This window comes from Drosophila tropicalis, unplaced genomic scaffold (assembly GCF_018151085.1).
Source record: "Drosophila tropicalis isolate 14030-0801.00 unplaced genomic scaffold, ASM1815108v1 contig_4, whole genome shotgun sequence".
Taxonomy (NCBI): domain Eukaryota; kingdom Metazoa; phylum Arthropoda; class Insecta; order Diptera; family Drosophilidae; genus Drosophila; species Drosophila tropicalis.
In genome coordinates this window covers 1310674-1326489 of record NW_027172862.1, presented here as the reverse complement: position 1 = coordinate 1326489, position 15816 = coordinate 1310674, and the positions used below count along the sequence as shown (strand labels likewise).

The 15816-nt window shown below is 39.7% G+C and overlaps 5 protein-coding genes across 6 annotated transcripts; 3 read left to right on the top strand and 2 right to left on the bottom strand.

Annotated features, from left to right (window-relative positions):
- Positions 1–666: 666 nt before the first annotated feature.
- Positions 667–1930, bottom strand: nmdyn-D6 (nucleoside diphosphate kinase 6). Of its 2 annotated transcripts, XR_011031833.1 has the most exons (3): positions 1635–1930; positions 976–1573; positions 807–917 (listed from the first exon to the last, which is right to left on the bottom strand). XR_011031833.1 is itself a non-coding variant. In XM_068284998.1 (2 exons), exons 1-2 carry the CDS (start codon positions 1832–1834, stop codon positions 1291–1293), a joined length of 483 nt encoding a protein of 160 aa, XP_068141099.1. In that variant the 5' UTR covers positions 1835–1930; the 3' UTR covers positions 667–1290. The 2 variants fall into 2 exon arrangements, 1 of the variants encoding a protein (XP_068141099.1); XM_068284998.1 differs by having other exon boundaries at positions 667–1573.
- A 507-nt stretch (positions 1931–2437) lies between these two features.
- Positions 2438–6077, top strand: LOC137573198 (protein MMS22-like). The gene is given in 4 exon segments (XM_068285068.1): positions 2438–2838; positions 2901–3532; positions 3595–4979; positions 4981–6077. Coding segments are annotated over 4 exon segments (3423 nt in total). The 3' UTR covers positions 5986–6077.
- Positions 6078–6440: 363 nt separating this feature from the next.
- On the top strand, positions 6441–9380 carry Mcm3 (minichromosome maintenance 3). The gene is made up of 3 exons (XM_068285094.1): positions 6441–7938; positions 7994–8227; positions 8289–9380. The coding sequence occupies exons 1-3, from the start codon at positions 6580–6582 to the stop codon at positions 9168–9170; spliced, it is 2475 nt and encodes an 824-aa protein (XP_068141195.1). The 5' UTR covers positions 6441–6579; the 3' UTR covers positions 9171–9380.
- Positions 9381–10256: 876 nt separating this feature from the next.
- On the bottom strand, positions 10257–12648 carry LOC137573222 (protein DENND6B). Its single transcript, XM_068285095.1, has 2 exons — positions 11357–12648; positions 10257–11298 (listed from the first exon to the last, which is right to left on the bottom strand). Exons 1-2 carry the CDS (start codon positions 12542–12544, stop codon positions 10447–10449), a joined length of 2040 nt encoding a protein of 679 aa, XP_068141196.1. The 5' UTR covers positions 12545–12648; the 3' UTR covers positions 10257–10446.
- Positions 12649–12957: 309 nt separating this feature from the next.
- Positions 12958–15216, top strand: XRCC1 (DNA repair protein XRCC1). Its single transcript, XM_068285056.1, is given in 6 exon segments — positions 12958–13095; positions 13157–14229; positions 14231–14342; positions 14403–14491; positions 14553–14875; positions 14950–15216. Coding segments are annotated over 6 exon segments (1758 nt in total). The 5' UTR covers positions 12958–13044; the 3' UTR covers positions 15060–15216.
- Positions 15217–15816: the final 600 nt, after the last annotated feature.

Sequence of the window (15816 nt, the reverse complement as noted above, 5' to 3'; positions counted from 1 at the left end):
AGCAAATTTATCCATTAATGTATTCTTATTAGACCCACTCTGTTTAGAAAATAACATGTAATAGCATAATATGCTAATATTCAAGATCTACTTAAATTATGCTAATTAAGTGACGAAAATGTATCGCTTAACTAGCAATAATAGATAATGAGACTAGAAAGACATCCCTCACTAGTTACGAAATGTTCATAATCTAATTGCACTTAAATTTTTTCAACTAATTATGACATTTAAGAATTTTTTTGAACATTGGTCCTGAGGTCAATTCATATTCTCTTATCGACAATATTTGTAGGATTGAGTTACAACCAGAGTCTTGTTGGTAAATATTCATATTATTAATCGATATTAATTGACTGATAACTTCAGGTATGAATGTTTTAATTCGATTATTTTCAAACTTTTGTTCAATAAGTCTTCCGTTTGTATATTTAAAATGTCGAATAGACATTTAAATGGTTCAGAAAATATTCAGCAATAGCGAAAAATGTAGGCGACAGATTTTTCGTTGCATACATTTAGGGGACTACAATCCACCCATACAACAATTGCTTATTTTGTTTGTTTAGAGATCGTTAAGTAATTTTAGCATGAAACAAAGATGGTATACATGGATTTAAGGATTTCACGATTCGGTCAAAGTTTATGAACATCTTCTATGTATGCTGCAGTATCAAATGAAAATTTACTTAATATGAACAATGAAAAAAATCAAACAAATCACAGACAAACAGACAAAACATGACATTTTGATTATAGGAATTCGTCTGAACAGTAAAAAATATTTTCTTATTAAATATAAATAATTTGTTTGTGACTATTTATTTCTCTTAGGAAATACGTTAAGAAATATTCAACGGAAAAATTGTATAAAAGGCAAGACCTTAGATCAATTAATATTATGTATATATTAACTTCTAAAAGAAATGCCGTAAAATCAGTTGAGATACATATATGTTTGGTTTAGGCTCTTACCTTAGCTTCCAACATATAAAACTTAGTACTGTCCGAAAGTTTTTGGTATTATTTGCTACAAGTAATCCTAAGATGAGTCCATCAATAACTTAGTTACATAAGCTGAAATAGTTCCAGCCCAAGGAGAATAACCGACTAGTGGAGGATTCCATTTGCACTTCTTAGACTTTTTAGTATTTTAGGAAAATTTAAAGCTTTTTGCTGCTGATTTTAGTGTTACGAGAGATCGAGATCGAGAAATTCCTTTATCGAATGAGATGAGATGGTAAAACCGTTTCATCCGATGAACTTATTATACGCTTAAAGTGTTTGTATTTATTTTAGTTTGGTCTGTTGGCTTTGGGGTGCAACTTGACCCTCAGCCTGTGGGGTATCCTTCTCCATTTTGTATTCGGGAAAAATGATGGATATCTCACGGAGGGCGGATGCTTTACTATCGGAGCCATGGCAGGCATTGCGGGTATCGGATAGACCATACATTCCACGAATACTTTGGGGTTCAGTGTACACTGCCTGAAAGACTTTTGTTGGCCCCATCAATTGGCGCCATTTTTGTATGCCGGCGTCTGCTTGCAGGATCAAGGCATAGCAGGGACCACTGTGAAATTTGCAGATAATTGAATCGAAATAAATAACTATTTATTTCATGTGAGACTCACCTGTTCATGAAACTGGTTAGGCGATGATAAAAGAATTTTCCTTTATGCTCTGCGTAGAAACGTTCGGAAAGTTCTTTCGTAATCTGAACTTCTTTCGCTTCGAGCACTTTGAAATTGTTGCCAATTAGCGCTTTAATTTGATTCAATGCATAGGTATTACGCAGGACATGTGGCTTGAGTAGTGCCAATGTTATTTCCATTGTGTTTAATTTGTAATTTATGGCGAATGTCAACAAAAATTAAAGAAAACTAAATAAATTGCAAAATTTTTGCCGCCTCAATTTTGGAACCAATAAGTAAGAACTAGTGCTCATAGTGATGACACTTGTTAGTGATGTGTTTAAATGAGTTAGCTTAGAGTAACTATCACTTGTCACGAGATTCACGAGTGCTGCAGCTAATTAATAATACAAAAATTAAAAAAAAAGGTTTTAATTTTTCTTCATTTAAAATTTTTAACTATAATGCTAATAGAATTGTGTTTTCAATGCCAAATTTAAATTTTTCATGACCTTTCATTTTCAATGCTATTGACAACACATATCATTAAAATTTATTTTTTCAATGCTAATGCAAAATTTGCTAATGATAAACGACACAACTCTAATATAAAGATTAAACAAGTAAACATCTGTCCGAATTGAAATAGATATATGTATTCAAATTCAAAGTAGTAATAACTGATTTGAAACATAAGAACTTTGAAAAAATATTTTCCGCACTCTGGCAACGCCAGAAATTCACGCCGCACTCACCAGGAATCACTTGAATGGTGGGATAGAAATACTTTCGGCAGTCTGGCAATGCCAAAAAGAAGCGCGGCGCTCATCAAGAATAAATTGTTTATTATTGTTATTGGGATCATGGATTATGATCTTTTTCAATCAGATGACGATGATGATCTACTCACTGCTTTTAATGAGGCCACCCAAAGATGTCACTCCCAGCAGGGACACCAGCAACAATCGGTACTCGAGCACCATGGAGAAGATGATGATCGGTTTATGGAAATTTTACCCGAATTTAATTGCAATGGTCGTGATACATTGAAAACAAAACAATTTCCCAACGAAAGTTTCATACGCAATGGCTATGGTCAGCCATACTTGCCACGTCCTAATATTGAGAATCTAAATTTTGATTTCAATTGCAATCAGCTGCAACAAGTGGTCGCTGTAAGAAACTATCTGCAAGGCGAAGCTTGGTAAGAAACTTGTACTTTATGATGAAATCCATCCAAATCCATTATTTTCATTCATTTCACAGTAAAAACATACAGAAACTTTTTGCGGCTGTTAATGGTCAGCAGCAATTACAAGGGGCCACGAATTCAACACGTTTGTCTCTTGGATCAAGTTGGTTTAAAATACGCCAACAGGTGACACATTTCTATCATCTGATGATCGGACTATATCAGGCGACAGATGATAATGATGATGATGATGCAGATGATGAGGAGACATTGTCCCGGCATTGGCTGGAGGATATGCAACAATTGCTTAATCAACAATTGGATGCCGAGACATGGAAAACTTTATATTTTGCTGAAAATAGCAAAGGAAATGAATGTCAGTCTCCAGGCTATCACTTATATCATGGTATCTTGGAATGGAGATTAATGGATATTATACTTTTATCTCAAAGAGAAAAAAATCATGAACAATTTGTGCGGCAAATGGAACGTAATTTGGATGATTTAATATTATGTTCTTGGTATCATTATCGTAACAAACATCGTCCCGAATTGATACATAGTTCACCATTCATTTGTCGCTGTACCAAAGAGTTGTGGCTGCTCATCAAACAACGTTTAATTGTTAAGAACATGGCCTTTTGGACACACTTTCATCAGGCCATGCAAAGGCTAAAGATCACACAGGGCCAAGGACATAGTCAGAGTAAGTTTGGGCCAAGAAAAAGGAAGACCAAATTAAAGCTAATTATGATTTATTTTGTCTAGGTGAATCTATTACATATAATTTAGCCTATCATGAGTTTTATGCATGGCTGCGTCTTGGTTTGGCACGTCTGGCCAGCGATCATGATGCTGATGACACTGAAGGGTCTATGTCTGGAGATTATCATTGTTCAACGCTTCTACGACAATTTCTTGCCTCTTCTCCGGATGAACAGCAACGTCGTGTCTATTTATGTCTCTTAGCCCCGCTGCTAGAGCAAGGTAAAGATGCTACTGCTGCTTTGCCCGATATTCTGGGTCAACTTTGGGAATGTTTGCATCGTTTGTTAAATTCCAATTTCCATGTCCAGCAATTGGAGCAATTGCCCCTCACCCAGGCCAGCGGTTTGGCCTATTTGGAGCGTTATACAAAGCTCTTGAATCTGACGCAATTGGATGACTTGAATCTCAGTAGTTTTAGCATGTATGTTTGGCTATTGGGTCGAACAATGCGTTCGCATCCGTCGCAGGGACAAAAGCTTTTGGGTCGCATATTCAGTAAATTTAGTGCAGCAAAATTATTGGCCCTCAATGAATCTGGAATCCATCATATAATCGAGCTATTCCTATGCATATTACTGTCGCATGCATCGTTTGCCGATTTGGCCACCAAACTGAGAGAGATGCTGCTGTGTCTGGTGCTGGACAAGTTGCCACCAGGACGCCGTCTTTTGGCTGCCAAAGGACATATGGCTGTGCTTTTACTTCATGCTCGGAAACATCACAATATGGAGGATTATATTGGTAAACTTTTAAGCCAATTGAATGCCATACGAAATGATGTGGAAATTGGTGGAATCTATGCTAATACTTTGGAATCGATATTCGAATTGGCTGATGATTTTAGTCGTGGCGAGCAACTTTTGGTGGGTCCCTGGCTAACCATTTATGCGGAAAAGTGTGGACAAGCTTCGCAGGATCGTATATGGGAGATGTTGCACACGCTAATTGGACGTCTCAATGATGTTCGAGGAGGAGCTGTGGCCATGAAAGATGCTTTACAGCAACACATTTTACCTCTGCTCAAGATGCAATATGTGAATAATGCCCAAAGTCATAAGCTAACCCAGTTGCTGGCCGATTTTATTGGCCTGGAGAAGGATAAGGAGCGAGATAATCTAATTGCTGGTCTCTTCCAAGGTCCCGAACCGGCCAATATGTCGGCATCGGCACAGCTTTTGCTATATATTCTTCAAGCGGAGGGCAAAACTCCAACAAATTCCATAATGATACAAGTCTGGGTTAAATCTCTGGTTCTTCTGACGGCACAACATGAAGTGGTTGTGGCTCTAACCCAACATATTAGCCAACTGGATGAGTTTCGGCAATTGCAATTGGAGCCAGCATCATTGCAGGCAAGTCGAGAACCATTGTGTTCGTTTTTTTCGAGCCCTGGGCCAACGTGCCCAGCAGCAGGAGGAGTCGGAGGGTCTGCACATGCGCATGCAATATAGCCAAAAGCTTCATGCCTATGTCTATCGTTTCGAGCAGTGGTTACCTCCGGATCGTTTGCGCAGTGAATTGGGCTCACGTTTCTTTAGCTTCTTGGCCATTGTTATCTACAATTGTCCTACTCTGGCCTATGTTCGATCGAAGCCCAGTTGTTTCTTTCACCTGGCAATGGTGAGATTTCTATTGACCACCCAATTGCAGGCTGGAACACCGCCCGAGCCGCGTCTGCCACAAATTGTGCATAAAATCTTTCCGGTATTGCTGCAAGGCATTGGACGTTTATCCTATACGTCGGACACATATTTGGGCAAGACTCTGGAGCAGCTTATACACCATTGGACACCACATTTCAGTTTTACCACCAATGTGAAACTGGTGGCTCGCCCCTATTCTATTCTCCTGCAGGCCGATAATGATGGAGAGTTGGCTCAATATGTTTTAAATCAACTTACCAGCCAATTTCTAGCCGTACAACGTCGCCAGGCGGGTACACATGCTGGTCTTATTATTACATTGCTGCAACAACTGATGGAAGGACTCAATGTGGAACAGGAGAGGGAGCTTCTCACTCTGTTGAGAGCCATTCATTCGCCCCTGCTGGAGCATATTATGTTTGTGGATGAACTTGAGCATAGTCGTGGCCAGGTTTTAGCCATTTATCGGGTACTTGTCTCATTGCCAGTATTCAAGTCGTCCACAAAAGCCAAAGAGATTTGCTCAAGTGTCGTTTGCTCATTGGCCAAAAAGCATTTGGCTCATTGCACATATTTCTATTTTCAAATGCTTATCAAACTGGCTGAGCAGGCACCAGAATTGGTTAGACCATTGTTGCCATTCGTAAAGCAAGAAGCAGAAATGGTAGAGCTTAAACGTGGCGCTGGCGAAGATGTGGGTATAAGGAAATGCCTTCAGCGATTGCAGCAGGTTTTCCCTCAGCAATAATTGAACAAAATCAACTCGATTGTATTCTAATTGTAGTATATTTTTGTATATAGTTTACTTTTAAATATAATACATTTTTATATTAACATTAAGTTTTCAAGAATTTCCTTTCAATCAAATGCAATTTTCAAAATTAAAAATGGCGCCATTAAATATTTGTTTCACAATGTTGCCAGATGTCTGCATCTTAACTGGCAGCACTGTCCAGGGATATCTCTTAATTAGTTAATTTGCTTCCAACACAACTTTTCAAAAATATACATGTTTCTTTTTCTATTTAAAATAAAATAAGGAACTTCGTTTTAATAACCTTTCACTTTTTTTTTGGGAAATTTAAAATGCCGCCAATAAATTTTCGTAATGTTGCCAGAAATGCGGCATACTGCTTACAAGTTGGCAGCACTGCCTATCGATACGATTATCGATAAATGCAAATCCCGCCAAAATTATTGCGAACGGCGTGCAAAAAGAGAATACTTATAAATATATTCTGATATTCTTGTGTTGTTTGGTTCGCTGCATTGTTGTGAAAGGAACGCCAGAAATTTGTTGAAGAAAAGAGAACAGTTAGTTGTTTAATAAATAAATACAAAAATGTCCCACGATGCCGAGCAATATATTAGAGACATACAAGTGGAATATATGGACTTTCTGGACGATGAAGAGGATCAGGGTATCTATGCTGGCCATGTCAAAGATATGATAGCCGAAAAGAGCAAGCGTCTGGTGGTCAATATCAATGATCTTAAGCGCAAGAATCCGGCCCGGGCCATGGGACTACTTAGCAATGCGTCGGATGAGCAATTGGCATTCGGTCGTGCCCTCAAGGAATACACATCGACTGTGGATCCCAGCTATGCCAAACAGCATGAGGATTTCTTTGTGGGCTTCGAGGGTTGCTTTGGCAATCGGCATGTGACGCCGCGTTCACTGACCTCCGTCTATTTGGGTAATCTTGTGTGTGTGGAGGGCATTGTAACAAAGGTCTCTCTCATTCATCCGAAGGTGGTGCGCAGTGTGCATTATTGTCCAACCACACGCAAGGTTATGGAGCGTAAATACACAGATTTAACATCATTCGAGGCTGTGCCCTCGAGTGCCGTTTATCCCACCAAGGATGAGGATGGCAATCTGCTGGAAACAGAATTCGGCTTATCTGTTTACAAGGATCATCAGACACTGACCATACAGGAGATGCCGGAGAAGGCACCAGCTGGTCAATTGCCACGCTCCGTGGACATTGTATGCGATGATGATCTGGTGGATCGTTGCAAACCCGGCGATCGTGTCCAAATTGTGGGCAATTATCGCTGTCTGCCGGGCAAACAAGGTGGCTACACCTCTGGTACCTTCCGCACAGTTCTACTGGCCAATAACATTTCACTGCTGAGTAAGGAGAGCAATTTGGTCATCTCACGTGAGGATATCATGCTGTGTAAGAAGCTGGCCACAAACAATGACATCTTTGAGCTGCTCAGCAAGAGTCTGGCCCCCTCGATACATGGTCATACGTATGTGAAGCAAGCCATTCTTTGCCTGCTGCTAGGCGGCGTGGAGAAGCTACTTCCAAACGGGACACGTTTGCGTGGTGACATCAATGTTCTACTCATCGGTGACCCATCTGTGGCCAAATCCCAATTATTGCGTTATGTCTTAAACACTGCACCGCGCGCCATACCCACAACGGGTCGTGGTTCCAGCGGTGTGGGTTTGACAGCTGCTGTGACCACGGATCAGGAGACGGGCGAAAGGCGTCTGGAGGCTGGTGCCATGGTCCTGGCTGATCGTGGTGTTGTCTGCATTGATGAGTTTGACAAGATGAGCGACATCGATCGCACAGCCATTCATGAGGTGATGGAACAGGGTCGTGTGACCATCTCCAAGGCCGGTATTCATGCCTCACTCAATGCCCGTTGCTCGGTGCTGGCTGCTGCCAATCCTGTTTATGGACGGGTAAGTTAAATTGTCTCGTCCCCTCCCTATATCTAAGCCTTTTTGGTTTTTGCAGTACGATCAATACAAGACACCCATGGAGAATATTGGTCTACAAGATTCATTGCTATCACGTTTCGATTTACTTTTTGTCATGCTCGATGTGATTGATAGTGATGTGGATCAAATGATATCCGATCATGTGGTACGCATGCATCGCTATCGAAATCCCAAGGAGGCAGATGGTGAACCACTGTCAATGGGCAGCTCCTATGCGGACTCTTTGTCCTTTGTATCCAACCAAGATGAGGTAAGATTCATATCTAAATTAAGCTCCAGCTTTCTATTAACTCAGTTTTGTCCTTTTATAGAAAAAGGATACAGAACTGTATGAGAAATATGATGCCTTACTTCATGGCAAGTCACGCAAACGTCATGAGAAGATTCTGTCGGTGGAATTTATGCGCAAATACATACATATTGCCAAGTGCATGAAGCCCAAGCTGAGCGAACAGGCCTGCGAGGCCATTGCCAATGAGTATTCGCGTCTGCGTTCCCAGGAGGCGGTGGAGAACGATGTGGCACGCACACAACCGATTACGGCCCGTACACTGGAGACACTGATTCGTCTGGCCACGGCACATGCCCGGGCCCGCCTGTCCAAAACGGTGACCATGGTTGATGCCCATTCCGCCATTGAGTTGGTACAGTTTGCCTATTTCAAGAAGGTTCTCGAAAAGGAACGCGGCGGTGGTCATAAACGTCGTCGTGATGGCGCCACTTCGGATGAAGAGGATAACGAAAACGATGATGGCCATGAGAATACAACACGTTCTGCACGCAGCAAGCGTACCCGCACCGATCCGTCGGCGGACACTGATGATGACGATGAGATCGAGACCCCACAGCCGGATGCCGGTGATCTTACTCGTCGTGAGACCCGTCGTTCGATACCCTCTCGCCAGAGTCAACAAACCGCCCAGAGCAGTGAGGACCAGCAGCAAGCATCCACTGCATCAACAACCCAAGAGCCTGCAGTTATCTCAGATTCTCGTCTGGGTGCCTTTAAGAATGGACTCCAGCGTCTATTCCGGGAGGCTCGCGAACAGAGCTTAGCCCTTACTCGCATTACGGCGGCCATCAATGAGAATAACCCGGAGACATTCACTCCAGGTGAGATCGAAGCTGCCGTCCATCGCATGACCGAGGACAATCAAATTATGGTCGCCGATGACATTGTATTCCTTATCTAAAAACCAAATCTCATCCAACTATTCTATCCCATATATATAGAGATTCATTCCAATCATTTAACAATTCTTTGGCATTTCTTCATTATCTAATTTCACATTCATATATTTTGGTTAAGTTTTAAACATATATTCGTAATATTTTTTTTTTTTTTATGTTTATTTGATAACCTAATAAAAAGTTGATTAAAGAAATAATAATAATTAAAATAATGGAACAATTGGCAGTTCAGTTTCAAATCGAATTGAGTGGATTCCAAGAAAGGAAGGACTTTAAAAATTTTTGAGCAATTTTTCCATAAAAGAAATCGATAAAAAGAACTTCCACCTTGAAACTATTGAGCCATTCTCTGAAATTAGCCTTAATTTGGAAAATGTTATAAAATTTATTTAAAGTTTAGCCCTAGGAATCTTTAAGGAAGCAAAGTTTTAAGAGGAATTACAATTTTAAAGGAAGAAGTATTTCAATTTACTTAGAAGAAATCAATATAAAACATACAGAAATCGAAAGAAAAAACTTTTCGCTCTAATTTCGAGTTGTTTAAAACCAAATAGTTAATGTAGACACTTAGTTAGAATTTCAAAACTAACTAAACTAATGAGCCAAATCTCTTAAAATATGCGATTCATTGGTCTTAGATCTTTAAAACTTAATACAATTCAATGTTTTAGCACTTAAAAATGTTTAAGGTAACAAATATTTAATTACAGATTTGAAATATTTTTGAAAACATTTTCGAAAAATTGAACTGAGACTCTCTTAATAAATTGGTTTAGATTATTTTTCGATTTTACTTGGTCTGCCAAAAATTCTTTACATCGAGATATATTATTTTTAAACTAGCTTATAATTAGATAATTTCAAATTGATTTAGTCATTGTGACCAGTTTTTTTTTCTTACTTTTAATACTTGGACTTATTTTACAGGGGTTTTTACTATGTTTTTGTTGTTTATTTGGTTTTATTTACTTTTAGATTTAAATCTGATCTCAAATTGGATTACATTTTGTGTTGTATATTTATATATATATATAAATTTATATAGCTGCCAGTTAAAACTTATATTTAGACAGAGAAGAAAAAAAAAGTGGGGGAAAAAAATGTTTCTTAAGTTTAGTTTAAAATAAAATCAAATAACACACAAGAGACAACATTCATCAAATCTATCAACACTAACTCTAAAGCGACTACAAATTTCTCATAAATGATATATATATGTTGTTAGGGGGATGGTTTGGGGGCGGGAATTTAAGGGCTGAGAGAATATTTGGCTAACGATCAAAGATTCACCACATTCTTGAGATCGGGTGGCAGTAAACTTTTCATACACTCTATCTGGGCACGAATTTGTTGTTGTGTAGAGTTACCACTAAGAGCACCGCCACCACCAGCACCAGCACCAGCACCACTTCCATTACCAGTGCTCAGCCAGGATATGCCCTCAATGCCCTCTGCATTGTTATCACTGTAGAGATTCAGTTTTTGTTTCAATTTGAGTATCATATCAATTATCTCCACCTCCTGCTTATCATGGGCCCAATGCTCTAAATTGGCCTCCGATAGGGCCTGTAATTGAAGATCCTGTAGGGTTAACTGCAATTCGCGATGTCTTGACTCATACCATCCGCGAAAATTTGGCGAACGAAAGAAACGTCTGTATAGACCCTTCCAATCACCCTTCACTGGTGATGTTAATTGGGGGCCAGCCAACTCCACGGTGGCTAGAAAATCATCCAATTTAAAGCTACTGGCATTTGGTGCCGATTTAAATGGACTAATATCCTTTTGCAGTGGCATCAATGTGGCCATATAACGCTCCAATGGTATCATAAAACTTTGCGTCAACTCCAACAAATGACGTCGAATGAGAGCGGTTTGTACATGCTCCGGCCGTTTGGTTTTCATGCCCAGCAAAACTTTCTTAATCAGTGTTTTATCCTTTTTAAGATATGGCTTATATTTGGTTAATAGACCAGAGGTGGATGCAGATGTGGAGGATGAAGTGATTTCGGAACCACCACCACCACCATTGAGTATGTTATGGGCACTGGTTGATGTGGGCTTCATCAATGATGATGAGGCATTTCGTGAATTCTTATGGAACTGAAATTGCAGTTGCAGTAATTGTTGCTGCAAAAACAAAATTTTCAAATTCAAATTCATTATGGAAAAATTGTGAACTTCATACCTGATTGTCCACCAGACGCAGCATGTGTGGCCAATCCTTGAGCAATTTGATGAAAAATGGATTCGTTACACCCAAAATGCAGGCCGGTGGTCCCGTCTTATTGGAACAATCGTGGGTAAATTCCCGAAATTCGCTATCATGTATTGTGAAATATGGACGCGCCTCGGCACAGTATTCCAAGGGTGCTATAAGTGCCAACAGGGATTGTACCATATGAGAGCAATCCGATGGTGAGGTGGCCACCACCACAATGGGTTCAGCGGTTATGACAAGCTCCCAGAGTGTATATATTTGCTCTAGGACCATGCTTAAGCTACGAAATAAATCAATTTCATTAACCGATGGCAAGATTATGGTCATCATTGTGACCACTTCGGCACTGGAAGATTTGTTGTTGGACTGTTGCTCAATGTGGGATAATGATGCTGATTTGCTGCCACGACTGCTGCTCTGGGCTCTGGGTATGGTTATTTGATAATTATAACCAAGTAGGGGCAAATTTAACATTTGACCGACCCTCAGACCGGGCCAATGACTGTTAATCTGTTCGCTGGCCCGCATAATCACATCCATGCCCTCGTCAAAGTATCGAGGTGCCAGCTGGGATAGCATATCGTAGTAGAGATTGAAAAACGGTAGCCTTGTGATTATAATAAAACTCTTCTGGAAATAACCACGCGGCAGATCTGCATCACGTTTCTGTCGAAAATAGACGAAACCCCAGAAATGGGAAGCATCCTGGCGCATGGATGGTGCGCAATCCCCGTTGTATTGGGTCATGGGCGCATAGGCTCTGGGTTTGGACAAGGCACGCAAACGCATATGGAACTTGGTGTCGCCCATGCAGCCCGAATTCGAGTCGGGGAACGCCATATAGCAAATGTTGCTGACTTCCTGGTCACTGGGCACAAACTGAGGTGGATACACATGCTCCAGTGCCTGGCCTAAATTCAAATCAAATGTGACCACACAAAAGCAGTGAATCCATTGTGAAAAGTGTATCCAATCGTTGGTGGCATTATCGTTGAGACTGCTGGAATTGGGTTTGTTGATATTGCTATTGGATTCCAAGTCCTCTGCTGGTTGCTTCTCTCTTGCGTTAAGCCTTGCTGTGACCGTGGTCGTCGCCATAGCTGGAGGATGACGGTGATCCGATGTTGACTCTTTGAACTGGCGTTCGGTGTTCATTATTATAAAAGCAACATTTACAGTCGCATAGAAATTGCTTAATCTCTACTTTCACTTTTATATTTATTTACACACGTAAACTAGCGGTGGGAGACACATCGATACAAATCAACAAACGATTGTCGATTGTTTTGATTGAGATAAAAGACACCGATACTATTGCATCGACTTGAGTATACCCTGTACTAAATTCTTACATAAATGAAAGTATATATTATTATTTAAAAAAAAAATACAATAATATATATAAATAATAAAATAAAATATAGAATCCATACTGAACTGATAACAGATTGTAGAAAATTGTAATCCAAGCATTCACGCAAATAAAGTCAACTATCGACAGTGGCAGATTTCTAGACAATCGATAACATCGATAAATCATAACGATATATTTTTCAACACTAAAACGAAATTTCATCAAACCGCCATAAATAAGTTTATTGTTGTCATAGTTGTTTTGATTCTCCGATCTAATCTTTTGGAGAAACTAGATCAGAATGCCCATTGGTGTATTCCAAGCCGTACGTGAAGTTAGCAGCGAAGATGCAGTAAGTAGTCCATGGGGCATTCCGGTTTGTTGATAGACTGATTGTTCTTTATCCCGCCCAGGTGCATGTGGCGGCAAATCTGCTCAAGGATCATTCAGGCAAAATGAAATGGAAGACCCAACAGACTGGCGAAAAGTCTGCCTATGTGATATTAGAATTCAATGAACCCCAACAAATCACGGGCATTGATATAGGAAACGAGCACTCGGCCTTTATTGAGGTAATGGTCAGTCGGAGTGGCTGCCAACCGAATGACTTTAATGCCCTTCTCTTGTCCAGCTCGTTTATGACTCCCATTGAGAGTAAGAACTCCAGCAATTTGAATCGTGTGCGTTGCTTTAATGGCGAGGCCTTGTGTTCGACTGCATTGCCAGATAAATGGAAACTGGTGAAGATTATATGCACTCAACCATTTAATAAGCATGTTCAATATGGTCTTTCCTTTATCAAAATACATGTTAATGGCAGCCCCCCAGCGGCGGTGGCTAGTAATACGGTTAGCGCTTCGGCGACTCCCAAAACAAAATCCTTGGTGCCGGAGAAATTCAAACATTTTGGCATATTTAAAATGCGTGAAGAATCACCCGATTCGGAATCAGAGAGTCAGGCGGCACTATTTCAACGTTGGAAGTCAACGAAGGGTGAAGCAACAGCTTCAGCGGCCACTCCGACTCCCAAACCAGCGACAACAGCAGCTGCTATACGCGATGCATCTAGTGGATCAGGATTGCGGCGATTGAGTCAAACAAGATCATCTCCATTGACTGTAACGCCTAAGCCCAAGGCAAAGGCATCTGCAGCAGAAACGAAATCAGAGACCAAGACACTTGACCGCAATCGAGAATCCCTTTTGTTTGGCGACGACAATGATGATGACGAAGACGAGAACACGGATAAAGTTCCCATTGAAGATCCCAAACTACGGCGTCTAAGTAAACATATTGAGGCGGACAAGAGCCGACGGGAGAACGAGAAAGAGAAGGAACTGGAAAACAACAAGAAGAACAAAACAAAACGTTTATCCTTAGAGAAGTCAGAGGCAAAAGTAGAAAGTATTGATGCCAAAGCCAAGGCCAAGCCCAAAGAAAGTCCAAGTCGAGCGCCAAAACGCTTATCCTCTTCCCTCATAGACCAGGACAACCAAGGTACTCCAGCCAAAAAGCATAAAAAAGCAAGAGATTGAACTTCAGTATCGACCCTTTAATCAATTGTTGCGTGGCGTGGTTTTAGTTATAAGTGGTATACAGGTGATTTTACACCAGAATTAAATTGAATTTTAAATAATACTCATGATTTTTCCTTTCCAGAATCCCGATCGTGCTGATTTACGTTCCAAAGCTGTGGCACTGGGAGCTAAATATAAGGCAGACTGGGAATCTGGTTGTACTCATCTTATGTAAGATTAACAAAAGTCATGCTTAAGGTTCCTTAAAATGTATATTAATCTCCATTCACAGATGCGCCTTTAAGAATACACCCAAATACAATCAAGTCCGAGGCAAGGGAAAAATTGTGACACGCAGTTGGATTGAGAAATGTTATGCTCTGAAAAAGTATTTACCCTGGCGACGTTATGCCTTGGATACCAATGATTTGGGTCAACCGGAAAGTGATGTTGAGTTACTTGACGAATCGATGAGACCGCAAACTAAATTAATTAGCCAGGACGACGATAATGATGACATGGATGTGGAATTTGTACCACAGGACAAAGAAAACATTACACACAATATTTCGTCAGGCATTGATACCGAAGATGAACTGGAGCGAGTTGCTGAAGGTTTGATAAACGAATTTTGGACTTTAATTAAATATTTATTTGTTTTATCCTTTTGTTTCTTTGGGTTAATACAGAAAACAATCGAAAGAAGAAACAAAATGAGATGAAAACCGAATCTCGGGATGTCTATGAAGTTAGCACAGACGAGGAGGATTATCTAGATGAAAAGAAAAAACAAAGTTGATGGTATTGATCATTAAGTTTATATATTTATTTACCCTAAATTGTTTGTTACATGAAATTCCCTAGGAAGTTGAATATGAATATTGTTTAATGCATCGTCCAAGATAATTTCAGTTCGGGACTACCAAGAGAATATAGTACGAGTATTCCCACGAAAACGTTCGTTTCGTTTTCTAAACTCATCATTTCTTACCCATAAGTTGATCATTTTCATTAGATTTTCCATTTTTGTCTGTCTTTTTTGTGTTAGTTGATAATTTAAATAAGTATAACTTTTTTTCCGAATAATTATTAACTTATACTGTCTGTTGATTTTGCGTGTGAAAATCCGTTTGGGATGAAAAGTTCTAATGGCGTTTTTGCTTATCCTTTGTCAAGGATATGAACAAGTATATATGTATATATCCAACTCTTCAACCATCTGTCTAACCATTTCTCTATATCTAAGCATATTCTTTAGTTTCTTAGTTTCTAAACTTAGCTTAAGAACGATTGTCCTTTAAATAATAAGCTTGCCAAAGCTCCAGTAAAGCTCAAGGAGTCACATCCTGAAACAACTTTAAGCTAAAAGCTTTTCAAATGGGTTTGTGTTTTGGTTAAAATGATTCTTTTTTTCACATAAATTAAACAAAAAGAATAAGAAAAAAAAGGACCATTAATAAACAATACAATTTGCATCAATCAAAAAACGCAATCAGCCGCATTTGTTGGGCAAATAAACTTTAATAATACCGATAATCTTGGTATCTTTATTTAAA

Excerpts from the sequence above, each read along its gene's own strand:
- LOC137573222 (XM_068285095.1), bottom strand. The coding sequence starts at position 12,544 with ATGAACACCGAACGCCAGTTCAAAGAGTCAACATCGGATCACCGTCAT. Across the intron at positions 11,299-11,356 it reads TGCGTCTGGTGGACAATCAG|CAACAATTACTGCAACTGCA; the intron begins GTATGAAGTTCA and ends TTGTTTTTGCAG.
- nmdyn-D6 (XM_068284998.1), bottom strand. The coding sequence starts at position 1,834 with ATGGAAATAACATTGGCACTACTCAAGCCACATGTCCTGCGTAATACC. Across the intron at positions 1,574-1,634 it reads CTAACCAGTTTCATGAACAG|TGGTCCCTGCTATGCCTTGA; the intron begins GTGAGTCTCACA and ends CAAATTTCACAG.
- Mcm3 (XM_068285094.1), top strand. The coding sequence starts at position 6,580 with ATGTCCCACGATGCCGAGCAATATATTAGAGACATACAAGTGGAATAT. Across the intron at positions 7,939-7,993 it reads CCAATCCTGTTTATGGACGG|TACGATCAATACAAGACACC; the intron begins GTAAGTTAAATT and ends TGGTTTTTGCAG. Across the intron at positions 8,228-8,288 it reads TTGTATCCAACCAAGATGAG|AAAAAGGATACAGAACTGTA; the intron begins GTAAGATTCATA and ends GTCCTTTTATAG.